General features: G+C 34.4%; 4 protein-coding genes across 6 annotated transcripts; 3 read left to right on the top strand and 1 right to left on the bottom strand.

The window, feature by feature from the left end:
* Positions 1-558: 558 nt before the first annotated feature.
* Positions 559-3766, top strand: LOC119833687 (40S ribosomal protein S10). The gene is made up of 4 exons (XM_038357819.1): positions 559-647; positions 826-1038; positions 1490-1733; positions 3703-3766. Exons 2-4 carry the CDS (start codon positions 839-841, stop codon positions 3736-3738), a joined length of 480 nt encoding a protein of 159 aa, XP_038213747.1. The 5' UTR covers positions 559-647; positions 826-838; the 3' UTR covers positions 3739-3766.
* An 816-nt stretch (positions 3767-4582) lies between these two features.
* Positions 4583-7602, bottom strand: LOC119833685 (NADH dehydrogenase [ubiquinone] 1 alpha subcomplex subunit 9, mitochondrial). Its single transcript, XM_038357816.1, has 7 exons — positions 7444-7602; positions 7088-7281; positions 6795-7018; positions 6446-6649; positions 5573-5734; positions 5296-5485; positions 4583-4871 (listed from the first exon to the last, which is right to left on the bottom strand). Exons 1-7 carry the CDS (start codon positions 7487-7489, stop codon positions 4692-4694), a joined length of 1200 nt encoding a protein of 399 aa, XP_038213744.1. The 5' UTR covers positions 7490-7602; the 3' UTR covers positions 4583-4691.
* Positions 7603-8480: 878 nt separating this feature from the next.
* Positions 8481-13483, top strand: LOC119833462 (synembryn-A). Its single transcript, XM_038357466.1, has 8 exons — positions 8481-8721; positions 8906-9045; positions 9204-9657; positions 10176-10381; positions 10584-10722; positions 10881-11124; positions 11783-12000; positions 12237-13483. Exons 1-8 carry the CDS (start codon positions 8641-8643, stop codon positions 12390-12392), a joined length of 1638 nt encoding a protein of 545 aa, XP_038213394.1. The 5' UTR covers positions 8481-8640; the 3' UTR covers positions 12393-13483.
* A 2062-nt stretch (positions 13484-15545) lies between these two features.
* LOC119833238 (spondin-1-like) lies at positions 15546-26323 on the top strand. Of its 3 annotated transcripts, none has more exons than XR_005287943.1 (16): positions 15546-15699; positions 16254-16438; positions 18574-18800; positions 18964-19155; positions 19307-19513; positions 19759-20025; positions 20519-20684; positions 20911-21130; positions 21487-21699; positions 22183-22231; positions 22365-22550; positions 23076-23223; positions 23521-23703; positions 24130-24225; positions 24693-24798; positions 26058-26112. XR_005287943.1 is itself a non-coding variant. In XM_038357165.1 (16 exons), exons 2-16 carry the CDS (start codon positions 16282-16284, stop codon positions 26187-26189), a joined length of 2538 nt encoding a protein of 845 aa, XP_038213093.1. In that variant the 5' UTR covers positions 15546-15699; positions 16254-16281; the 3' UTR covers positions 26190-26323. The 3 variants fall into 3 exon arrangements, 2 of the variants coding, with proteins under 2 accessions (XP_038213093.1, XP_038213094.1); XM_038357165.1 differs by having other exon boundaries at positions 24704-24798; positions 26058-26323; XM_038357166.1 differs by having other exon boundaries at positions 24707-24798; positions 26058-26323.
* Positions 26324-26367: the final 44 nt, after the last annotated feature.

The raw sequence follows: 26367 nt of genomic DNA on the forward strand, positions 1-26367 counted from the left end.
AGTAGTCCTTGGTGAATTATCGTTTCTGTTTAGGTAAGCTGCTTTAAACTTTATGGTAAGATAACGTACATAACTAGCGGTCTGCCCCGGCTTCGCCCATGGTACATATATAGCCTTCCTAAATAATAGACTGCCTAACAGTGAGAGATTTTTCAAATCGGACCAGTAGTTCCGTAGAGAGCAGTGCGTTCAAACAAACAAACAAACAAACTCTTCAGCTTTATAATATTACTACATATACATTTTGTTTATTAATTCAATTAGCATAGAATCACTTGAATATTTATCAGGATATTTACACACTCGTCTGAAGTAATTTATCCTGTATTTTGTTTTACCATCGTCACATGATTAGAAAGAGATACACTACCACCGGGGGCCCTCGCACTCGGACCGGCTCTTGCGCTAACGTACATTGTCTCATGTCTGGTTAGCCGTCATCTTTGCATATAACCTTCTGTTTTTCGTTTTTCGAAGACCGTTAAAACGGTAATTTTAAATTTTTCCATTCTAGGTATGTCAAAAGGGTAAGTTGTTAATCGATGGCAATTATGTCAGATAAAAAAAAAGACTTATGTCAAAATTGGAGCCAGTTTTGAAGTTTCAGAGTCTATGACACTCTTTTTACTTGTCAAAAGTAGCCGAAGGTACTGCTTTGCGAATAAAAATCGATATTTATTTCTAAAATCAACACAGAAATGTGAATAAAAAGCAGTTAAATTATAAATAAAACGTCTCAATAATATAGTGATACAAATATTTATAAGAATATGTGCAATGGGAAAACTTCAAAAAGATAACCTCGATCACTTTCGTGTTTTACAGGTAGTGGGTCAAGATGTTGATGCCAAAACAAAACCGTGTGGCTATTTATGAGTACCTCTTCAAAGAGGGTGTTATGGTAGCCAAAAAGGACTATCATGCTCCCAAACACCCTGATCTGGAGAAAATTCCTAACCTTCAAGTTATCAAAGCTATGCAATCACTGAAATCAAGAGGTTATGTTAAGGAACAGTTTGCCTGGAGGCATTTCTATTGGTAAGTTACTGTCCGTTTCTTAAAACCTACTTGGATCTACATTGTTATCACTACGTATAGTATAAAACAAAGTCGTTTTCTCTATCCCTATGTCCCTATTTATGCTTAAACCTTTAAGACTACCCAACCGATTTTGTGATGGATTTTTTTAATAGAGTGATTCAAGAGGAAGGTTTATATGTATAATAATACCTATTAACTGCTCTGAATTTAACGCGTATGAAGCCGCTGGCAAAAGCTAGTTATTAATTATCAAACGTTTAAAGCAAGTACCAATTTTAGAATGAGTGACTTTTTGAAAAACTTATTGTGTTCATATATATCTGTATACATTGTATCTTGGTAAACAAAGTATTGTTTATTGAGCATACAATGTTACAAATAACGAAATATTAAGTCCATGGTCAATTTTATGTTGAAACAAATTAAAGCACTAAAAAATATTTTTCAGGTACTTAACCAATGAGGGTATTGAGTACCTGAGAATATTCCTCCACCTGCCACCTGAAATTGTGCCCGCCACACTGAAACGATCAGTCAGAACAGAGACAGTCCGCCGCGGCGCCGTCGGCCGCCCTGACGCTCCCGCACGCTCTGCTGAAGATCGCTCTGCATACCGTAGAGCCCCAACCACCCCTGGTGCACCCCACGACAAGAAGGCTGATGTTGGACCTGGTTCAGCTGATGTTGAATTTGTAAGTTGTTTGTTATGGTTGCATACTTATATTTAAGTATCATAATAATTGCTTGTAGAACTCTTTTAATTTTTACTAGAAACACCTGTGTATCTCAATTGCTACAATATGGTGTTGTGGTGCTATACTTCGATTCAGGTTATTACTAGTATTATTACACTACAGCAGCTAAATAAAAATTAAGTCAAGTTAAATAACTATATCTAATTTTGTTTATATTTTGATAGTCTTTATAATTACCTGCATCTTTATTTAATCTTGATTTGAAAAAATAAAATAATACTATTATTCAGTTTATAAAAACGTTTTCACCAGCTTGGATGGTACTTAATGACAGTTCCTAGCTACTGTCTAAACTCTTTACTACATAGCTTAAAATTACAACTAAAATGTTAATATTACTACCAATATTATTAAATTTTGATAGTTTACGATTAAACCTATATTAATTCAACTTTTATGGGTGATTCAGCAGCCATTATCAACACATGTGTTAACAATTTCACTGCTGATCCAGAAACTTTTTTCATCCGGCGATGCGGCTATGACACGCTCAGCGTGTCTCCCGCACCGGCGGCAATCTTGCCGTACCGCTTTTGTCGCTGGTGCGGGAGCCCACGCTGCGCGTGTGCATAGACTCGAGCCAGCTGTGCGGGCTGACACACCGTGTGTGTTCTAAATTTTTTTTTTTTAATATTATTATTCTATTTCTGATATCGCGATTTATTTTTAAAGAAATTACAGTAGCTGAAAAGGTACGAATAACGACCTCTCCTTAAACTTTTTAGAGTATTATACATTTAGAAATTAAAAACTTTTTAACGGATTTTAAACGCGATTTATTCATTATATTATTAACCCGACGTTTCGAACACTTCACGTCGGGTTAATAATATAATGAATGATTCGCGTTCAAAATCCGTTAAAAAGTTTGAATTTCTAAATGTATAATACTCGTGTAAAATCAAACACAAGAAAATACTAGAATTTGATTTGTTAACACTCGTACATAAAGATATTCTTTCTTATAGAATATAGATTAGCAATAAAAGTTTCATGCTGAACGCGCTTCAGATATTCTGCTTCGGAGTGTTAATATAACAGCGTATCAATTTATCGTCAACCAATGATATTAGAGAGGTTATTTTGTATATAAAACGTTGTCCAACGTAAATTTATGTTTTCTTTTTTTATTATTTGTACAAAATATTTTCTTTTTCGTTTTATTAAAATTACATCCTAACTATCTAAACAAAGAAAATAATAAAAATGGAAGAAATCATAAAAAATATATTTTATGATAAAAATGTGTTGCCCGCACGCACTGGCGGCTTAGAAAATAAAACACGCACAGCGTGTTTTACGCACAGGAGACGCGATTTATCGCGGATGCCGGCTTCCACACGCTAGGCGTGTAAAGCCGCATCCTTGATTCCAAGCATTTTTACACAACAGGTGTGTTTCAGCAGCCAACGTGTTAATTAGACATCAATTCAGTGTATTTTTTTTAAGATTGTCATGCCAAGCTAAACTATTGAGATGTCAAAAATTCGATACCTGAGTCTTGTTCAATTAAGAAGATTCCACTACACTTAAATCACTTCCAGATTTATTATTCCATTCTTTGTTTAAAAAAAAAAAAAAACAAAAGCAATTATGTGTCAAACTAATACATATACTAATGTGTGTTTATAATTTACTCAATGATGGTCATAAAATTTGGAATTAGTATAATTCGTTAATTTTGGTTAATTTTTTCCTTCTCCATATAACCTTTATAATGGAATGGAAAAACACCTTGATCTTTTAAAGTATAAATATTAAGATTTTGCACTGTATTTAGTATCCCCATTTTATTTTTTTTCTTAATAATTTTTATATTAGTTTCTTACTATACAGAATACTATGAAGAATGATGGTGTTCTTTAAAAAAAAAACAATATTAATTTTTCTTCTATTGTTGTTACAGAGAGGTGGATACGGACGTGGCAGGCCTGCTCCCTAACTTAGGTTTAATAAAATATAATCTTTAATCTTCTTGTTTCATTTCTCATTCTAGATATTATGATTTATTTCATTTGCCGAGATCATGTAGAACAATAAATTGTTACCATTACTTTATTATTATTTTTTTGACAAAAAATCAACCACTTTCAAATTGTAAGAACAAGACCAAATAAATGGGATCACATGACAAGTATCAGCTTGAATATAAAAAGAATCGTCGTAATTGAACCATCCAGTTAAAAGTTATGTGGTATCAAAAACAAAAAAACCAACACATACATATCAGGAAAAAAATATAGTTGATAGAACCTTCTCCTTTCTTTGAAGTTGGTTAAAAATAAGCTAGACTTAGTAATGAGGTAGCTCAATATTGGTATTTTCAAAATACGAGTTTAGTAGAGCTTATTTATATATGTCTATAATAATGATAATGATTACTCCCTTCATGATATGTAAAGTTATGGAACAATCCTCTAAAGTAGTATTCACAAATGTCTGAAATTTGCTTAAGATTTTTAATAGTAACATTTGACTGTAGATTTATCATACTGTCTAGTGTGCCCTGTGATTTTATCCACGTCGCAATATAGCCTTCCTCAATGGACAATTCAACCCAAAGGGGAGCTCAGACTGTTCTGGACTGTGGAGCATGTGTTTCTATCGAGATATGCGTACCGTTTCGATCAGAGCGGTTCCGGCAGCGCGGAACGCAAGAAGTTCGCGAACGTAATAGATACCCCAGCTTAACATAAACAATTGAACAAGTTTTTGAACAAATTATTCATGCAATTTTTTGGGTTTATTCACACTTAATACTTCTATACAGCTTATTAAAAAGTGAAGACATGGTAATAATTTATTCAATCCAATGCATTCTACACATTTGACATGATATATAAGAAATTGCAGTTTTAACTTTTTTCTACAGATTTATACTTGATCTATATTAATTTAGTCGGCATAGACTGGAGGTGGTGGTGGTTTAGGGAACTCTCCAAGTTGATCAATGTAGAACAAGTAAGCGCGGTATGGCTTCAGTTCCCAAGGAACTTGATCTTCCATATGAGTTAAAGTCACACCAAGGTCTTCTAGTGTTGGCAGATTTTTGTCAACAACGTCAGTTGTGGCCTCCTGCAAAGATGTAAACTTAATATCAGTACATATTACACACTGTACGTAATCTTAAAATAAGGTGTGAAAAAAGTAGAAACAAATAAAGAATTATAGTATTACATATTATTATAGACAATGTGTGGAATACACAATTTATATGTCTGAAAACGCATATCGGGTTTAGGTTCTCGCTTGGAACCGAGTAGGTTATTTATTGTATGGTACAATTATATATATTCACTTGTTAGAAATTCTTCCGGTAATTGTGGTTCGGTTTCGGTACGATTTTAGGGAAGAAATGGGGGTTTAATATATTTTTTTTAAATAATGTTCATCAATCATCAAATTGTTATGTTCAAAAGCAAAATTTTCAGAATACATAAAAATTCACAAAACCAATGTGTAAGGTTGTACATACTATGTATTGAAAGTGGTCTATTACCTTTTCAAGTCCTTCCCAGTGCAAGCCGCCAAATGGATATGCTGGTGACAATTTATTGGCCAGGGCCACCTTGAGCGGGAACAAAATAGGGTCGTACTTCATGTCATAATGTCGGAAACCCCAGGTTTCGTCCTTGCGCATCAAGCGATAGAACCATGTCACAAGATCTTTCCAAAGGTACCGTTTTGGTCTGCAAATTATATTAATAAGCTATATGTTTATAATCCATTCTTTTAAAATAATTTGTCTTAGTCAAAGTAATACATATAATACTCACCCAACAGCTTGGTAGACTTGGCACCTAGTATCCGGATCACGGGCAGCATTCACAATAGCTTGAGCTACATCAGAGACATAGACAGGCTGTTTGATAGTTGCCTCACCATTCTTGTACAATGGCATGTACTGGGTATGAAGCCTCCAGGGAGAAACAATGCTCCTGAATTTAAAAATGCACTATATAATATATAATAATAACAATCCACATGGATTGTTGAGGAAAGCATAAAAATTATAGATATATATATTTAACAGTTTATCACTTAACAAATCTTGAGGATGGCAATTTTATTTGTATAATATTTTTAATTATATAATAAAGATGTTATTTCATAGAAAAAAAGATTTTCTTTAGCATATTATATGATGTTTATCTCTCTATAATACTCGGGGTACCTCCAGAAGGAAAGCACCCAATCTTATAACATAGGTCCAACATGCAGAGGCCTTTTAGAGAATTCCATGTGTTGTGGGACACCAGCCGCAGCTAGCCCATCACTGTACTATAGAGATACAGCCCTGGGCAGTCCGCTACTATTACAAAAATTGTAATGGAACAAAACTGGGCTATGGATAGGGGGTGTTCAATGGACTGTTAGGTTGGGTCTATGGGAATCTATGAGCGTCTGCTTTTCAACTTCGGAAAATTGAAAAATAGTGGCAGATGGTGACATGCCAGTTCAGTCGATGGGCTCCCAAAGTTACCTAAAATGGCAACAAGGGGACAACACCAGCTGACCAGCTACAGTTTATAACTTTCAATTGACTTCAAAAAACAAGGTAACCAAGTCGACAGTATTGTTTTGTCTTTATTAACTCATACATTTTTATGGGTTGATGAAATAATTTTTTAATTATTCTATATAATTACCTCAAAAATCTATCTTCAGAGCCATATATATCAGAAGCTCTAATGATGGTTGCAGTTGGGAATTCCTCTCTAACAGCACACTCTCCCAAATGTTTACTGATTTTGAACATTGAAGGAGATTTCAAAACCAGAGGTTTTGGGTTTTCTTCAGCATTTAAATATGAAAGATGTATGAATCTTTCAACACCCATTTCTCTACTTATTCTGTTTAAAATAAATATAAAATATTATTGTATAATGGCATGTAAAATACATACAATAATAATACATGACACAATTTTTTTTGTGGGAAACTATATATAGTTATTGATTATAACATTGTAATAATAATAATTAATATTTAACAAACCTTGCAAGGCGTCTAGCACCTTCAACATGCACTTGGTTATATTTAAAATTCTTAGTTTCATAGTCACGGCCAACAAGATTGATCACAACATTGGAGTAGCGTACTGCCTTTGCAATGGATTCATCATCACGAAGATCAAATGGCGTAAAAAGTACTTGGCCCAGATCTCCACAGACTTTCAATCTAGCAGCGTCGTAGAAATCACCGCGGTATGGTAAAATCATCTAAAATATTACGAAAGAATTAGTATAATTCCTTTTAAAATTTCAAAATAAAATATAATTTCCATGTACTTGAGTTCCAATTTTGCCAAGTTTGTTGCACAGGTAACGACCAACGAAACCAGTGCAACCGAAAACGGTGGCGACGACGCCATTGAAGCTGCTTCGACCCCCTGTTCCTCTTTTGTACGCCGCAAGGTTAGTTTTGGCATCAGAACTATAGGTTTCCGATTTTATGTAAAGAATGCTGAATGATCCATTTTTGGCTAAAAAATAAATGGTTTTTGAAAATAAACAGACAACCTTAATATTATTTATTTTGAGGAGTATTATTTATATGGCCAAAATCTTATCACATCCTACATGTCAAATTATGTAAGAATACTTTGCTAAACATATCCTACATTGAGAAGATCTAGTGTACTTACGAATTATTTTCGATACGAATTGGCCTTTTAAAGCTATTGAAGCCATTTTCGGCCTTTAAAATTGTAAATATTGTTAATAAATCCCTGCTGAACACTAAAGTTCAGCAATCCATACATTCATAGTCACAATTTGTAAAAACGTCAGTTGTCAATGTCAGATCACAGATGATTTTATAGATAACTAGCTGCACCCGGCAAACGCTGTTCTGCCTTACTCTTATCATTTAGGGGTGTAAAAAATAGATGTTAGCCGATTCTCAGACCTACCCAATATGCTTACCAAATTTCAGAGGAATCGGTCAAGCCGTTTCGGAGGATTATAGAGACTAACATTGTGACACGAGAATTTTATATATAAGACTAGCTGCACCCGGCAAACGCTGTTCTGCCTTACTCTTATCATTTAGGGGTGTGAAAAATAGATGTTAACCGATTCTCGGACCTACCCAATATGCTTACCAAATTTCAGAGGAATCGGTCAAGCCGTTTCGGAGGAGTATAGAGACTAACATTGTGACACGAGAATTTTATATATAAGATTATTCGTGCTTAGATATAGGTAGATAGTTTTCTTTGTTTTCAAGTGGGTAGGTAATAAGCGAATAAGCTTAAGCTCCTATGGGGCAGAGGGCATCCACATTGCTCGGCCAGCTAATCCTATAGGAGACTACGGACTAGGTATAGCACATGTTATTCGCCTTGAGATTCTCGTATTCGAGTTAAGACCAGTTTGTCAGACGATATTAAGTAAACGTCAAGTCGACTCTCGAATGTTTAATTTAGTACGAGTATATCATCCAGTCACGGGGCGATTAACGAAAACAAATGTGTAAATGCACCATTAGAGCTGGACACCCTTTGCGTTCTACACGAAAACAATATTGAATGATTATGGATGTAATTTTTTGCGAGAATAGTAAAATAGCTTTTTTGTATATTTATTAATATTGTTTTTATTTTTTTTAAAGTCTGCCAAATTTTATCTATGTGATATGTCAACTGGATCACGCTTCGGTGATCGGTCATTGTCATTCGTGAACCGCACGTCATCAGACGATACTCGAATAGACATCAGTCATCACACAAATAATATAAATAACTAAAGTCAGAATTAAATTTTTTCATGAATACTAATAATAACTGAGTCTGTACCTACTTGAATCATATAAGAATATTATCGAGTAAATAAGGAGAAAAATGGACGAAAATGAGATTTCAATTATAAACAGTAAAGATTTCCCTAAGGTTTCTGAGGTTTTGCAAAATTTTGTAAATAATGTATGTTATGCCTTTGTACATCTAATAAAATTTAATAATTTATTTATACTTAAGATTAAGGTTTATTAACAGTAAGGTATACTGCAGAATGTGTTTCATTACTGTAATTTATTCACTGGAATTATATTTTATATCAAAATAGTGTATTTATCTACATTCGCATAAACTCTTTTATTATTTACAGAATGAAAATAAATTTGCATTTCCACATCTCTCAGAGAATAACATGCGTATTTCTCTTTGGGCTGCTTTATTCGAACACCTACAAGAGAAATCTGCAGAATCCATTCACACTGACTGTTTAACCACTCTTAGGGTATTGAGGTGAGTAAGTATGTAGGTTGTAACTGTAAAAATAATGTATTTAAACATATGTGAAGTTGCCAAACTTGTAACAGAATGTGGTAATGGATATATAGCTCTAGCTGTATCACATAATCAATCAATCAATAATTAATACAATAGTAAGCATTTCATTTTAGTCGTGACAAAACTGAGGTGGAAAATCTGATATGTGAAAGGTGGATGATAACACTTATAGAAAAAGCAGGATTGTACAATTTCATAGACCCCAGTGAGGACATAACAGAAAATGAGATGCCAAGCAAAGAAATAGCAGTAGAGGCACTTAAATGCCTTTGTAATATTGCATTTAACAGTGAAGTGGCCAGAGCACTATGTGCTCACACAAGTATGGCTCAGGGCCTTGTTGCTAGACTGAGATCATACAAAGAGATACCTTATAAAGAGGATATAATAATATTTGACATGAAACTGCTGTTTATCCTTACTGCATTAAGGCAAGATATAAGAGCAAAGATCAAAAATGAACTCCATGGCATGGATTACCTGATAAGCTGCTTGGGTGAACTAGTTTCAGAGTCTTTGAAGGTTGGTGAGGAAGCTTCAGGGGGTTCGCAACAAGTAATACTGAATGTAAGTGTAGCATCTCTATATAAATATATATATTTGTGTAAAAATGCAAATAGATTTGACTAGCCGTGGTTTCATCCCCGTAAGTCCATATTCCACAGGCATATCGGGATAAAACATTGCCTATATGTTATTCCAGTTGCCCAGCTATCTACGTACCAAATTTCATTGCAACTGGTTCAGTAGGTTTTGCATGAAAGAGCAACAAACACACACACATACTTACAAACTTTCGCATTTATAACATTAAATTAAAATAAATAAAATAAATAAATAAAATTAGTAGGAAGTAGGAAGGATTGTATCCAAAAAAAATAATAATAATTCAGATTCTTGAATAAACAGTAGGCAAGATCAGTAATATTAATCTTTAAATATTTGTAATGTGTTCTTTATATTTGTTTATGAAGAAAAAGGCATATTATATGTTTAGAAATTAAAAACTTTTTAACGGATTTTAAACGCGATTTATTCATTATATATGCGATTTAATATTATATGTATAACTATTATTGCCGCAGGATCAGCAAGTAGCAATTGCATGCGAAATATTGAAGACCCAATTCAACATGATGTACCATTCTGGTCCAGAAGAACCGGTTACTGCAGAGGAAGAAGCTATGTGTTTAAAACTTATGCCAGTCCTCACATCACTGTTGATGGCAGAAACACACACTTGGGAGAAGTTGATGGAGTTGCACAGTAATATTGCTAATTTGTTAACAAGGTTTGTGGATCTGAATGCTATTTTAATGAATTATTTTCTCTCATCACACCTTTGGCAAGAAAGGAGAATTAATGTAAAACACATCTTCCTTAAAAAATTGAACATCAAATTTACCATTTAGCAGTTTCACATTAAATCATTAAGATAAATTGTCAGCATTCTGGATATATATAAATAAGTATTATTTAACATTTCGTTATAGTGTGCCCTCTGAGTTTTATGAGTATTTGTCTCCAAAGTGCAATGATGGAGAACAGGTAAAACATTTGTATGATGGGAGAAATATGGAAGCCATTCATGGACTGCTACAGTTGATGCAGCATAGATTGACTATCACAACTGTAAGTTTGAAAAGAATCAATGTGTTTTCCCTTTCAATGGAAAGGGAAAACACATTGATTCAATTATAATTATATATTGATGCAATTATAATTCTAATGCATTCATAATTCGAAAAAATAGCAATAATTGTTAATTCCTCCATTTCATTTATTTGCAGAGTACGAGTGTACAATATGAAAACCTATCGCCAATACTAACAGTATTGAACAAAAGTGCTCGCAGTGTAAGGGCACAAAGAAAGTATCTCCGGCAGACTGTTTTACCCCCACTTAGAGATGTTTCTAGGCCGCCGGAGAAGGGTAGCACTCTCCGTAACCAACTTTGCAGATTGCTTACCACTCCTGTCACTTCTGTCAGGGATCTTGTAGCCGAGTTTTTGTTTATTCTTTGCAAGGAAAAAGGTGAGTTGTTGAAATTATGTTATTACTGGGTTTATGTTTATTTCCTTGCAAAACCTTTAGATAAAAATAGCTCTATAAAAAATGTGTTGCGAAGTGTAAAACTCGAGAACAGCTCCATCAATTCATCAAATTTCTTCTATGTTACATTTTTATCAAGGTACAAGGAAGGTTCTTATTAAGAGACAAAAGTACAATGAGTGAAGCCGGTATGATCGCTAGTCGAAAGAAATAAATTGCCGCATAATATGAATTCATAACATGCAAAATTTTTAACGAAATGGTTGTAACTTGTTAGTCCGGTATTTGGTGTATTGCTTGGGCATGGTCCCTTTAACAAGCATCTCTTTAACTTAGGGATCACTGACAGTCTGTTATGTAGAGCGTGCATGACGACTGAAGAAACGACATTCCACGTCATCATGGAATGCACGGCGGTTGCAGAGTACAGGACAAGGCATTTGGGTTGTCCTAGGTCCCTCCCTGAGATGGTCGGCAGCCCACACAAGCTGCTTAGCTTCATGGAGGAGCTGGGATGCTTTTAGCTATGACTGGCTACCCCCTCCTTTTCTTTTCACGCAAAATAGGCGCTTGACGTCGAGTTGTGGAAAACGTGCCCGTATTATTATTATTATTGCTGTACTACGTGTTTTATTTACAGTTGGTCGTATGGTCAAATATACTGGGTTTGGTAATGCAGCTGGTCATCTAGCTCAAAAAGGCCTGATGTGTGGAGGTCGTGGACCAGTTCAGTACTCGTCGAGCAGCGAAGACTCGGACACTGAGGAGTATTTGGAAGCCCAGCCTCATATAGACCCAGTCGTGGGATGCACCAGACCACCTAGAGTCAATCCTTTCGAGAATATGACTGAGGAACAGGTGTGTGTTTAATACTAGATATAACCCGTAACTCAGTACATGTTTACGTATCTTTTTTTATTTATGAAGGCTTTGAAACAAAATTTACTCTTCATTTTGAGTGGATTTACATAAAGTGTTAGAGCAGAAAAAAAATATGTTAAAATTACGATTGTTTTTTCCACCTTTGTTAATATTTCAAATTATTATAATATTATTGTTATATTATTATAATAATAATATTGTTTCGTTCGCAGAAGGAATACGAGGCAATGAAATTGGTGAATTTATTTGACAAAATGCTGTCTGACGGTGTGGTGAAACCGGCCACCATCGGTCCAGATGGGAAGCCTAAACCCATGGAGCATGTGTTGGAAATGAGAGAAAATCCACCGAATAGACCACAGTCTTAAATAGTCCGACCTATTCCCCATAGGAATATTAATGAAAATGTTTCAATAGGAGAAATGTTACAGAAAATAATTTGAGAGCCAGAACAGTTATAACATTGTCTTTTTTAATTTTGAATTGCAATAAGAACTCAACTGAATGTAATGTGGTATCAGCTTTTTTAAAAACAAAGCTAAGGCTTTATATGTCTCAACCCAAAAAAGATTTCATGTAACTTATAAAGATAACAGTCTTTGGATAGACATAACAATCTTTGAGAACAGAGACTATATTATTGTATGTAAAATGTTACATACATTTTTATATTAAGTACATCTTTTGTATACATATAATTTTGGTCATATAATTAAGAACGATTTGAAATATTAGACTATTTTTATTTAAATCGTGTCATACACAGAGATGTCTACCTTCTGAGAAGCAAGCAAAAAATTTGTTATGTCATAAAATAGCCACACAATAGAGCAATGTTTCTAAAAATGAAAAAAAATCGCTAACAATTTTTCTTACATTTTATTTAACTGTACTAGTAGTAAAACTCAGGTAACACATTAAAATAGTGCTGAAACAGGACAATTTAAGAACGATATACTAAACTGATGACACTTTTCACAATTAGAAAGGCACACTAAAATGTAGTGCGACAAATTTAAAAAGCAATTTAATACATTCTTAAATAAAATAGTAGTTAATGGCATATCCACGGCTTTTAATTACTGCTTTACACCTCGCAGGTGTTAACATACATTTTTCCACTGTTGCATAGTCCAGTTTTCATACATTCTCGCAAATGTAACATAGGTAACTTTCTTGCTACCCCACCGTGCAATTTTTATTCTACCAAACGTCTTCGAATAGTGCGTGCTGAGATTGCTGAGGGGCAAAATACGACGTTTCGGTTATTTCGAGGATCTGTTTTTTCTTGTTTAGATACACGTGAAAATTTCGCTACAGCGCTATCGTTTTTGAACAATGCAGACAGTCGGCTATCTTTATAATAAACCAATTCTTCCGGCGACGTTTTATTATTACTTACCTTGAAGGTTTATCACAACTGTAATGTTCCCTTTAATTTTTCATAAGAAGCCAACACTTAATCTTTCACGGCACGTAATGGCGCCAAAATGATTCAAATAATGTATAATCCTGCCAGCAAATAGAAAGACTGTGTTTAGAAGTAGTCTATTTTTGCTGTGTTTAAAAATTTATCGATTTTTTTAGGTAATCATGTGTATCAATGAATACGGAGGAATTACGGAAATGTTTAACGATAATTTTGCGTCCAAGTTTGCAAATCTTCCCTTTCGGCCGCTCAGCTTTCTTAATTATATGACCACCTTTATATTATAAAGTGGGTATTTAACTTGTGCAATAATTTGGCATGTGTTACATGTGTAACTACAATTAATGATCAAAATTTAATATCAGTCTTAACGGTACCATATAGCTTTACCGATTTATTGAATTGTGTCATAATTGTTAATGATGTTATTATATACGGACTTCTCATTGTTTCGTAGTTTATGATTGATCTCACTGATCGGGACTAGAGACGTAAATCGAACCCAAAGCAATTTTAATCTATTTATAATGACAAAATAGTATTAGCTAGATTTTAAGGGTATAAGTGAAAAAAGTAAATAAAAATTAGGCATTTCTGCCGCGTACATTTACCTTCTTATGTAGTTGTTAAAGGAGGTTAAGTAAAAATGTAATTTTTAAAATCCTATGTTTCAGTAAAATCCATAGAGAGTTTCCTAACAATATCTGTGTTTATAAATATATATATTTTGTTGTGTTGAACATTTTAAAACACACGCACACAATAGCCCTATGAATATCGTTCATATTTTTATTTTATTTTATATATTTATTAATTAGGAATCTATTATAAATGATCAAATTAATTGCCATTTTAGTAGTACACTAATTTTAAGATTAAAAAATTCAACTTAATCTATTATTATTACGGTTTATATTCAATCAATAAAATATATCTACCTGCAAAAGCGACCGTGTATAATTTTAAATCCATAACTGTATTATCTACATTCTACCAGACCTAAAATCGTATATGGGAGCGAGCAAAAGTATAGCGAAAAGAATTGCTATGAATGAGATTTCCTACCAACTAACTCTGACTCGTTAACTACCCACACGTAACTGCCCAATTATTTATTTTACTGCTCTCTATTTCCATCTTCCATTTCATTATTTTTCATGTCTAATTATTGTTTATTTTTCTATTGAAAGATCGTTACAAAAGATACAACATTATGGAGGATTTAAAACGGTTGTTAGAAAAGAAGTATTACAAGCGAAATAATAAACGCTGTATCGATGTATGTAAGTATGATGAAATTGCCATCAACGGGTTCGATTCCTGGCTAGTAATTTTGAGATATTTTTGATTTTTCATTAAAATCGGGCTCGTGACAGCTTGCAGAGTTTTTCCGATATTTCTCGTAGTTTTGGATTTCGCCTAGCACGCCTAGTTGAAAAATAACAATCCATTTGAATTCTCTGTTTCTTGGGAACGTCGGGTAATAACGAGAACGATATATTTATCTATAATTAGTTATTCGCCCCTTCTTTATCTATGATTATATGTGCTAATATATAACCTATATATAAGGTAATAAATAACGGTGAAAGATGTTTTGAAATCGTTCAAGTAGTTCCTTTGATTATCCCCTACAAACATACTATACCTCTTTACTATAAAGTGGAATGTTTTCTTATGTCTGTTAACAAGCTCTTATGGTAAGCTCCGAATGTTTTAAGTGCCAATTTAAATCGGTAGATATCAAATGTTCCCTTCTGTACCGAATGCAGAGCTTTTATGATCAGTGCGCGAAAATAATTAATTTCATATTTTTATCAATCTATAGCATAAAATATACTCCATTCAATTTTCTCTATTTCTTGGAAATGTATAAGGTACCATCCCATAACAAATCGTAGAGTTCTTTTAATATGGGTTTAACATGTAAAAATAATAACACTAAATTAAAAAAACACTCAGACATAGATGTCGCAATGTTATTCAATATATTAAAAATAATGCGCATTTCGGACCGTTCATGCGTATCAAATTAAGGTAAATAAATCCAGGCTCTCACCCCGCATCAAGGGATGAAACCGCAGTACTGTGGCGCGAGCCTCATAGCGCGGGTGGATAACCGAACGCGCTTTCCGTACGATAATAACAAAGAGATATTTTGCAAGTATCCAATTACTGTGACCGATGATTCGATTGAGTACTTGTTTACGATAAGCTATTAAGTTATTAACAAAGTAATGATAAAGGTTCGTGACTTTCCTTTGTTTCGTCAAGTATGCGCCGCTGGATTATTAGATTAGTGTTCATTGTGTACCTGGATACCTGAGGGTGCATGATATATGTACAGATAGGCTGTATAGGCTCATAAATATTAATAAGTATCGATTCGCGAGAATTTAATTAAAAATTGAACGCTTTCGCTATTTTTGATGACGAGCTATTTTTAGTCTAGTATTTTAATGATGAATGATTACGAAATACATAAAACACAGATATGCATTGATTCATATATTTATTTTGATATACATTAAATAATGTAAATATAAATACAATAAAACATTTTATTATCCAAGCTATAAAAATAAAAATAAAAAATTTCAGACTCATGATTTCAACAATTTGAATTGTATTTAGCTATGTTTAAATATGAAACACTGTTAAGTTATAAGAAAATTATAAAACGCTGATATATAATTAATTTATTATACATGCGTTGTATCATAAAAAGTAAAAACTAGTAGGTACCTACAATGTATTCGACGTTTAAAAAAATATCTACTTAATACGTGTGAATTTTTAGACTTCCTAAAGGAAGAGACAAAATCACTATGTTGCCGCTGATGATGATAGGGCTGTTGCCCCTTGTATGGGGTGCGCCAGAACCTTGCGAGCGAGCACCGGCGCACGCGCAACCCGCTGATGCACATTACAAACTAGGAGTGGCTGGAGATCCTGATTTATATCTACCGGGTGAACTTTATTCAGGTAATACTATATTTATTTGATTATTTAACTCTTTATTGTACATGACAAGCCAAAACACATATGGAAACAATTACACTACAGCAATATAGTACAATCGGCGGCCTTATCACTGTGCAGTGATCTCTACCGGGCAACCGCGGGAGAAAGGTAAAAGAAGCGAAATATTAATAAAATTTTCATAATTTTTTATTAAAGCAGAATACTTTATTTGCATGTTTGTATGCAGTTCAATTATTCGCTCGTGCTTGATTTGTTTACTTGACCCTTGATGTTCCTTTTAGGATTTGTAAAAAAAAGGTAGTCTATAACTAATGTATCCCGTTTTTAACTAAGTATTTTTATTTAATATTCGGTGCTTTTTATTAGCTGTAAATCGTAACAGAAAAATGGATGAACGGATAGACAGACATTCGCAATTATGATTCTATTATGGATGGATGTCACTTAGTATTAATTCTGCTGGTGAAATAATTTATCAAATCAGTCCAATAGTTTATGAGCTTATGCGTTACAAACATTTAATAAAATTTTTATACTTATTAAACGTATTCATTATTATTATACATAGTAAAATTTTGTATTAAGTATAATTAAAAAAAATTCGTAAATCCAGACAAATAAGTTAGGTGAATAAATATAATCGAAAAAGCTGTTTGCGAAGCAACGGTAGCGTAAATTGGATGACCACTCGTTATTGAGGTCAAGATTTATTCACCGTTTTTAGTCTCGGAAAAAAGCATCCACCATGACTGTGTGGCTTTTAACTCCCGTTAATTTAAGTAACGCATTCTAGTTTGTACGCATAATCTTAATTGATAAATTACGTGTCACTTTGTTTGTCCGCGATGGACACCTAAATTATTAAACCGCTTTTAATCAAATTACACCATGTGCAGTTTGATCTAACTTAAAGGATAGGAGAGTTTATATACTATATATAAAATTCTCGTGTCACAATGTTAGTCTCTATACTCCTCCGAAACGGCTTGACCGATTCCTCTGAAATTTGGTAAGCATATAGGTCTGAGAATCGGCTAACATCTATTTTTCATACCACTAAACGATAAGAGTAAGGCAGAACAGCGTTTGCCGGGTGCAGCTAGTATACTATAAATCACTGCCCGGGTGGAGCCGGGGATTTATTTCCTTTTATGCTTTTATCTGAATTTGTGTGCATGTGTGTTAAATAAAGCATGTGTTGTATTTAATTGTATTATAATCAACCGTATATGCCCTGAAACACCGAAACTTTAGTTAACTGGGAATCGAAGATAGGACTCAAGAGTTTGAAAATAATTTAACGCTATAAGTACTTTTAGTGAATTTCAACACCTGGTATTAGATTAATTTTGTACAGGAGTAGTTTCAATTTATGTTTACTAGCATGCATCAACTATATTGAATAATGCAATTTGAAAGGAGCTATCTGTATAACCTACATCTATGACTAGGTTCGAGAGTTCTGAGTGCGGTTAGGGATAACGCAATTATCGGATATATCGACAGAGATAGGAACTTATACGCACAATAGATTTCGTCAGACCCATTTGAACTTTACGCTCATCCACTTCAGGAACTGTATTGAGAATTTAATTAAATGAAATCCGCCCTTTCCGCTCGGTTTAATATATTTATTTCTCTAAAGATTACAATTAAATCACTTACAGAGAAATACAATTTTTTACATCATTTTTACTCGCTTAGCGTTATAAGTACGGTTAACAAAAGAAAACAAACTAAAATAACAATAAATTGAGGGTAGTTTCTACTTCTCATAGATTTAGATATAGATAGACGGTTTAAATCAATTAAGTTCAGAAACTCTTTTTATTAAAAAACTTCACCGCCTTCAAATTGTCAGAACTACTACTAGATGGTACTAGCTTTGAAATAAAAAATGTAGTCTTCCAAATCTGTTCACCCAGTCGAAAGTTCTGTGGTAACATACACAAAACATACAGTAGAATTGTGAACCGCTTCGTTTTTCGTAGTCAGTTGAAATATAATCATTTATAACGTACAATTAGTATGATTATTGTGTACAATGGGATGAAATGTTTATAAAATAAGATGAAATATTATGGCTTTAATAATTTTTATGAGAATTTAGTTACGACGAAATTATTTTATTTCAGTATCATTACAAGGAGTAGACGGTGGACAAGGACCCACACCGTTTATAGGTTTTATCATTTGGGCGGAATTAGATCATGGTTTTAATTCAAGTGCCAATACTACTAATGTAACCTTCAGCAATGAGTCTCCAGGTACCTTTCAGGCGTATGATGCCCAAACAAAGCCCCATGAATCGTGTTCGCCCGCGGTGGATAATGCCACTGCACACCCAAAGACTGAAATACAGGTACATTAAGAAGACTAACCATCTAATAACTGTCAGCATGCTTGATGATATTTTTTTTTGTACGTAAATTTTCTAAATAGTTTTCAAAAAAGAGTATTTTCGCTCTTAAATATTTATAATTTTTTTAATGGCCATGCCATTCAGTAATAAATTCTTCTTTCAGGTAATATGGAATGCGCCATCCGGTTCAATTCAGACGTGCGTACGTCTATGCGCACGTGCGTTCCACCCTGATACGGGCGCGGTATCTTCCCTCGTACGCAAACTTTGCCCCGCTCCCGTTCTACCGGCCACTCCGGATCGACAGCCCCCCATTGTGGAGCCCTGCTGCGCTTGTGATGAAGCTAAGTATGAGGTGAGTTGAAGACGTATTTAGAATACAAACTTTTTTACACTGAATTTGATATGATTAAATGCGATTTATTCATTATTGCATACACGATACAGGCGATACTCGCGTACATTGGAATTAATAAAATTGTATATTGTATTATCCATTGCCTTAGGTAACATTCGAAGGACTGTGGTCCCGTAACACGCATCCAAAGGAATTCCCACCTGAATCAGCAAGAGCGCATTTCGGAGATGTGATTGGGGCGTCCCATACTGCTCAATTCAGGGTGTGGCAAGAGGGTCGAGTGGCCACCGCGGGACTGAGGCGGTTGGCTGATGATGGGACCACTACTTCTTTGGAGAAAGAGTTGAAATCGGAGGTATGTTTGGTATCGTGTTTCAACTGGTATATAATTATATATAAATGAATCTTCGTAGCCAGTAGCCTATAAAATTATAAATCGTACATTTTGGGAACTTAATAATTTCCCAATCTATGTCATGCGGAGAAAAACTGTTCGCAAAAGAAAATATTTTCAATTTGATAGAAATAACAAATTTACCTACACTTTGATAATTGGAATCCTAAATTATTTAGTTTTTTAATTCTGTGTTTTTTTACCAGAGCGAACACATACGCACTATAATCAAAGCTCGCGGCATATCCTGGCAACAAGTGGCCGGTACTGGGATACCTAGTACTTTTGCAGTATTCAGAGTGGACGCTAAGCACCATCTAGTATCGTTGGCGTCTAAGCTAGCTCCTTCACCTGACTGGATTGTTGGTGTGTCTGCGTTGGAGCTGTGCAATTTGAATTGCACTTGGAGACGATCAGCAGTATTACCTCTGTACCCTTATGACGCAGGAACGGATAGTGGCATTAGTTATACAGTACGTGAATATGTTTAATGTAATACAAACAAAAACAATATAAAAATATACTCACATCATTTTAATATTTTTGATTAATTCTCAATATGGTCAAATTATGAACACGTTTATGGATTATATTACATTTTTATTTTACATTATTATCATATTACATTGTATATACAAGTCCTGAAATCATTGCCTTTTTTGTTTCATGTGTGTTACAACATGACACTGAATTAAGATCATCCAATCGTTTTTTTTTCTTATACATAATATTAAAAAGTGTAACTTAGCTTACCTATCAAATTAAATACAGTCAAGGAATGTGTTGGAACAATAAAAAAAAAAAAATATTAACCATATCAAAAGATCGCTCATGTGAAGTGGTCGAACTGGCGTTCGGTGTCTTACACCTTTAGTGATGATTTCTAGACAACCCAATTCGGCTCCAAACTCCAAATGAATTTATTCTACTCATTGTGTTTTAATTTAATAAAGAAATAACTATCAGTCAAGACGCAGCCCAACATTGCCTCCGGCGCCAGTCCGCGCGCTCCGCCCGGAGTGGCCGCGTGATGTTCGCTCGCCGTTCTACAGCTCTACGGGCGAGATGCGCCCCTTTGCACGCCTGCGACTTAACCGACTGCGCTTGTATGAGAAGTCTTGTGATGTTGCTGGTAAGGGGCTTGGTCGTTTAAATTTACGTGATATGTGATCTTTCATTGATATTAAGTTTAGAATAATCCCAATGAAATTATAAAAACACTCAGGTGAAATAAATATCCTAAAGTATTGAGTCATCATGCACATGATAAATCAGACATTTTAATTTCTAATTTACTAGTTTTTTTGTAATTTTTTTTAACAGTCTTGGTTTAGTAGTCCTTTATATAATACGGGCAGAACCTGGCAGTGAGCAATCTCCCGAGGGTGTGATCCGCAGTGGTGGGGGCTCCTGTGCCACTCACGCATGGGGCCCCTGGGGCCCATGTAGCGTCACGTGTGGTGAAGGCCACGCGGCCCGCCAGCGCCACTATCTATGGCCGGCGAGGGCAAAGGCCGACGCTTGTAGGACTCCACTTACTGACTATAAACGATGCCAAGGACCCAGGATGCATTGCAGGTGAGATGTGTGCAAATATAATGGTATACGATTCCATCAACAATAAGAACTAGGCTATTATCGCGTCAGCTTTTGATTTATACTTAATCAATACTTATTTGAAGGTAGTACATACTCTTGTAATTTTTTTGCGTGTTTTGAACTCTGATTTCTACTCGATCAGTAGGAACTATCTCGGTATAATCACAGAGAATTGTACCATGCATGTTAGCATAACACACAATAAAAACAGACCAGACTTTGAACCCAAAGTTTCTTTATTCATTTAACTTTTTCGAAATTCAAAACACACACAACATGGCAGTGTTGTCACGAGAACACCATTTCTACGATAAATAAATGAAAAATGTACTCAGAGTTCAATCGGAGTACGAGCCGGATCCCGCGGAGTCGTCGGGCCCGTGCGCGGTGTCGGCGTGGTCAGAGTGGTCGCGGTGCGCGGGCTGCGGCGTGCGCGCCCGCACGCGCCACTACCTCGCGCCGCGCGCGCTCAAGCGCTGCCACGTGGGCTTCCGCGCCAGGCTCGTGCTGAGCCAGGCCATGCCGTGCGAGGCCGGCCCGTGCTTCAAGTGCGCCACTATATATGCATTCCTTTATTTCGTTTATTTATTTATACAATATATAAATTAAAAACTTTTTTAACACGATTTATGATTTACGCGGTCACGGGCAGAGTGACCACGCTCGCTGTAAAATGCTCGAAACGTCGGGTAATAATATAATGAATAAATCGCATTTAAAATCCGTTTAAAAGCTTTTAAATTCTAAATGTAGATATAACAATAGAGTAAAATCAAACACAAGAAAATACTATATACAAAGTATTGCAGGAACACTTACACTTCTATGCAAGAAATGCTGGACGGATTTAGATGATACTTGGCAATAAAGTAGCTTATGTATCAAAATAAAAATGACTATAGAAACTCTTGCTCTTTACTGATTCGCTCGCGCGTGAAACCGCGTGGCTAGTTGTCATATTTATATGAATTGTAAACCGCGTTATACTACATTGTTTTAATTAACAATAATACTTTTAAAACTTTATACAGGCCACCGGGACAATTTGCAAATGCATCTAACTACGATTGGTTCTTTGTGGTAAGTTAAAAATTACTCTTCCTACACACAACATAACGAAGTTATAGACTAATCAGTTTAAACTTAATTAGTCTATATTAATATTGTCACGAAATATTTTCCAAATTTGTTTTTCTATACAATCTTTATCTAGGATAACCCTCGGGGCGAATGTGCGGTATCACCCTGGGGGCCGTGGTCACCGTGTTCCGCGAAGTGTGGGCGCGGTCGCCGGATCCGGACAAGGTTATACATATCGAAAGATCCAAGGGTCCAGAAACTGCTTACGAGACGATTGCTCAGCGACTGGAACCAACGCTTCGCGGAGTTCCAAAACTTGGTATGACTTTTCGGTGCTAATATCGGCTTTTTTTTTTAATTACCAAACAATTTTGAAAAAAATATGCTGTTGGTCAATGTGTATATCGGAGATCTTCATAGTGCTACAATCTAAGAGTATATGAGTATAAAAAATATAACGAAGGAGGTCCGAATGACGATGATGAAGAAGTATAAATCATTGTAACAGGCCACATTTAAATAAGATTTTTTTTCCCTAACATATATTTTATAACATTGATCATCTGTTAGTTCATTACTGTTTAACTTCGAATCAACTTCTAAGTGACCTACAACTGAAAGTCATAATAATATCCAATTCATCATCAACAGCCTATATATGTTTCCACTAAGTAAAAGGGACACGAGTCTCTTATGAGGGTTCAGGCCATAAATTCACCAAGCTGTTCAATACTTTTTCGCCCATGTCACATGTTGTCGAACTTTTGATTCTTGGACATACCGGTTTCCTAACTTTATTTTCCTTCACCTTTTAATAATCAATTAAATATATATTATTCCATAGACATTCCCTGCTGAGAACATAACGAGTGACAATCCGAACGTAGATCTCCTAGTTCAGGAACATCTAGACCGATGTCAGTTTACGCTGACTCAGCAAGAGGCTCTTTGCGATGGTGACGACAGCTCTTGTGATGCTGGAGTTCCGTTTGGTAAGTGTACACGGTATGTACATACCGTAATCTCCATCAGCGTCCTTCAAGAAGGATTTTTCCAGACAGTTCCCAAATAATGGAGTTTTTTATTCAATTAGACACTGATTAATTAAGTGGCGAAACAAGTGTGTTAAATTTATTACTTTGGATATTTTTAATTATATCTTAATACCTGAGCATATTCGCATATCATATTAGCATTCTTAGGTTGGTTTCTTCTTCTTTCTGCTTTTTTTTTTATAAATTCAATTTTATGATTTGATGTTGTGTATCTATTCTTATAAAATCCCCCAGAAATATGCAAATTGCCAATGTCAGTGGGGCCATGCCGTAGCTACGAAGAGCGTTGGTTCTTCGACTCGACGCGTGGGGCTTGCGAGCCTTTTGGGTACACGGGTTGTGGCGGGAACTCTAATAACTTTCGCGATAGGCAGACCTGTGAGAAAGCCTGTGTTGGAAGGAATGATACTGGAACAGGTAATAATTATAAGTATTTGAATATATTTAGGTGGATAATGGAGCTTCAGTTCTTCTTCTATCTTAGATAATAACAAAACACACAATTTTTTTTATTTGATTTGCTTAGGTGAGAACATTGTTTTTTTGAATAAACGCGACCATATTTTTGATCTTAAGCGTATCTTGCTGATAAAGTGTTGACACAGGACTACGTCTATATTAAGAACCTCATCTATTTATTTGTTCCTTTTACTTATTTTTTCGACAATATATCATTTTCCATTTGACAGCTCTTTTGGTTCTATTTAAATTTGGTCTAGTTGTGACACTCAAAAGATAGAACAGTTCCTTGTTAAAATGAGTTACTAAGTATTATAGATAAATTTTTGGGCAAATGTATTGACTCTGCTTCATATATTTATAATAAAGCTATTTATTTTGTAGTTATTCCCCCAGTAATGGAGGCGAGCACTAAAAAGCTCAAAGCGACTCCGCCTGCGGTCGACAATGAGGTGATACAAAACGATGCTCCACCGGTTGGTGAGTTATCATTTAAACCACGTAAAGTAATCATTTTATATTGAAATATAGAATTAAAACTGTAACTATTACCTATCAATAATAAACAACTCAGTTGATTTGATAGAATTTTGAATTCAAATTAAATTATTTATAAAATTTGCAAAATATCTAAGGCTTTCTGAAATACTGTTAAGGTAAAAGGTTCTATATAAAAATAACGAAGAGATTATTTTTACGATTATTTTATTTTATTTCATTTTAACACTTTTATTACACATTATAGAAAGAAGAAGAAAAAAGAAAATATAAACAATAGTTAAAGAAAATGTATAACGAGGCGGCCTTATCAATTTAGAGTTATTTCTTCCAGGCAACCCCTACCATTGCCATGTTTCATCATCAACTGATTTCTGCTATTTATAGTTCTTTAATATATTTGATTTTAAAGGATAAATGGTTTAATTGTTAATTGTTTGTGTATATTGATGGTGGTCAGAAGACCTGAATTGCGAGATGGGCCCGTGGCTCGGCTGGTCCGAGTGTTTTGGCGAATGCGATATTGCAGTTAAACTTAACTTCAGGCTCGTTAAGGTTTGTTATATTTATAATCATTAGTAAATGACATATTGTGCTATTTTTTTAAAAATTTGTAAACTTAAATACACAAGAAATTTTTAATTTTTAAGGAATTGAAAAAGAATTATCCCAAGGTGGGATTCGAACCCGCGTCTTTTTGCCAAACCGTAGCAACGGCTAGCCTCTCGGCCACCCATGACGCCTTTGCAATCGAATTTCTTCTATTCTTTCGGTTTCATGTGCCAAAGGGGCATCCCACTTTGTAAAGATTTTCAATGCTATAAAACTTAAAATTAATATCTACATATTTGTTTTGTTTGTCAATAATGAAAGAACATAAATATATATTTGTCAATAATGAAAGAATATAAAAAAACGATCTCGTTATGTGACGCTTGGCTTTTTGTCGTAGTATGCCAATACGCTTTGCGTTATGCCGTCAATGACCTTCTAAGATTTATATTTAGTATTAGTTTTCCGCGTGCAGTTTACGCATTAAAATGTGAGAAAGCCATTCCCCATACAAATCTATAAATATATGTAACGACCTGTTTAGTAGTTAGAAAACGATAAGGTTAGAAAGAAATAGATTTTATTTTTAAGACAAGGTTTTGGAACCGACGCAATTGTTATATAATATAAACTATTTCGTCCAATAATACTACAGTTTGATGCAGATGATAGTTAAAATAAAACTATACCGTTCAGTTGATAATGTGAATTATAAGATTTATAGAAACACTTATCTCTAATAATCCTGATAAATTATCAGACCCTGATATCTAATCATTAATTACAATAAATTTTTAAAAGTATAACTTACTCCAATCTACAATTCAAGATTTAAACAATTTAGATTTAATTAAATTTAATAGCCGAGGGCGTAGATTAGGTACTTTTTTTACAAAAATGGACAACCTGAAAGGCTGAAACTATTAATAATACCTATATACTTCGTAGCTAATATAATAAAAAACTAGTACCTGAAGAAACAGTTAAACCGAATGCAATACATTTTTATAAAGTCTACCATTTAGTATTTTCTTGTGTTTGATTTTACGCGTTTGTATTATACATTTAGAAATTAAAGACTTTTAAACGAGATTTATTACTAGACTACTATTAGACAGACTGACTGAGTCTCCCCGCGACCACGCTCGCTGTAAAGTGTTCGAAACGTCAGGTTAATAATGTAATGAAAAAAATCGCGTTTAAAATCCGTTTAAAAGTCTTTAATTTCTAAAAGTCTTATACTATCTTTTTTATTTTTTCAGCGTCCCGCCTCCGGATTAGGAAACCCTTGTCAGAAAGTAGTGAAAAGTCGTTCTTGTAAACCGAGACACTGTAAACATAGTAACGTCTCAGATACTTTAAACGTTGAAGATAATAATAATAACTATGAATAGTGATTCAATCAATGTACTTGCAAAATGTATGGTTTGTGTAGGAATCCAGCAATAGTTGTGTGTTGATCAATTTAATATGTAATTACCATTTGTTTACACATAAGTACCTAAATCAAAATAAATGTTTTGTGGAATTGTTGTTTTATTCATCCTTCTTCTATATTTAAGTGTAAAATAA

This window comes from Zerene cesonia, chromosome 17, assembly GCF_012273895.1.
Source record: "Zerene cesonia ecotype Mississippi chromosome 17, Zerene_cesonia_1.1, whole genome shotgun sequence".
NCBI classification, from domain to species: Eukaryota; Metazoa; Arthropoda; class Insecta; order Lepidoptera; family Pieridae; genus Zerene; species Zerene cesonia.

Excerpts from the sequence above, each read along its gene's own strand:
- LOC119833687 (XM_038357819.1), top strand. The coding sequence starts at position 839 with ATGTTGATGCCAAAACAAAACCGTGTGGCTATTTATGAGTACCTCTTC. Across the intron at positions 1,039-1,489 it reads GCCTGGAGGCATTTCTATTG|GTACTTAACCAATGAGGGTA; the intron begins GTAAGTTACTGT and ends AATATTTTTCAG. Across the intron at positions 1,734-3,702 it reads GTTCAGCTGATGTTGAATTT|AGAGGTGGATACGGACGTGG; the intron begins GTAAGTTGTTTG and ends TTGTTGTTACAG.
- LOC119833685 (XM_038357816.1), bottom strand. The coding sequence starts at position 7,489 with ATGGCTTCAATAGCTTTAAAAGGCCAATTCGTATCGAAAATAATTC. Across the intron at positions 7,282-7,443 it reads ATTCGTATCGAAAATAATTC|CCAAAAATGGATCATTCAGC; the intron begins GTAAGTACACTA and ends TTTATTTTTTAG. Across the intron at positions 5,735-6,445 it reads TCTGAAGATAGATTTTTGAG|GAGCATTGTTTCTCCCTGGA; the intron begins GTAATTATATAG and ends TTTTAAATTCAG.
- LOC119833462 (XM_038357466.1), top strand. The coding sequence starts at position 8,641 with ATGGACGAAAATGAGATTTCAATTATAAACAGTAAAGATTTCCCTAAG. Across the intron at positions 9,658-10,175 it reads CGCAACAAGTAATACTGAAT|GATCAGCAAGTAGCAATTGC; the intron begins GTAAGTGTAGCA and ends TTATTGCCGCAG. Across the intron at positions 10,382-10,583 it reads ATTGCTAATTTGTTAACAAG|TGTGCCCTCTGAGTTTTATG; the intron begins GTTTGTGGATCT and ends ATTTCGTTATAG.
- LOC119833238 (XM_038357165.1), top strand. The coding sequence starts at position 16,282 with ATGTTGCCGCTGATGATGATAGGGCTGTTGCCCCTTGTATGGGGTGCG. Across the intron at positions 23,224-23,520 it reads TGATGCTGGAGTTCCGTTTG|AAATATGCAAATTGCCAATG; the intron begins GTAAGTGTACAC and ends AAAATCCCCCAG. Across the intron at positions 24,799-26,057 it reads TTAACTTCAGGCTCGTTAAG|CGTCCCGCCTCCGGATTAGG; the intron begins GTTTGTTATATT and ends TTATTTTTTCAG.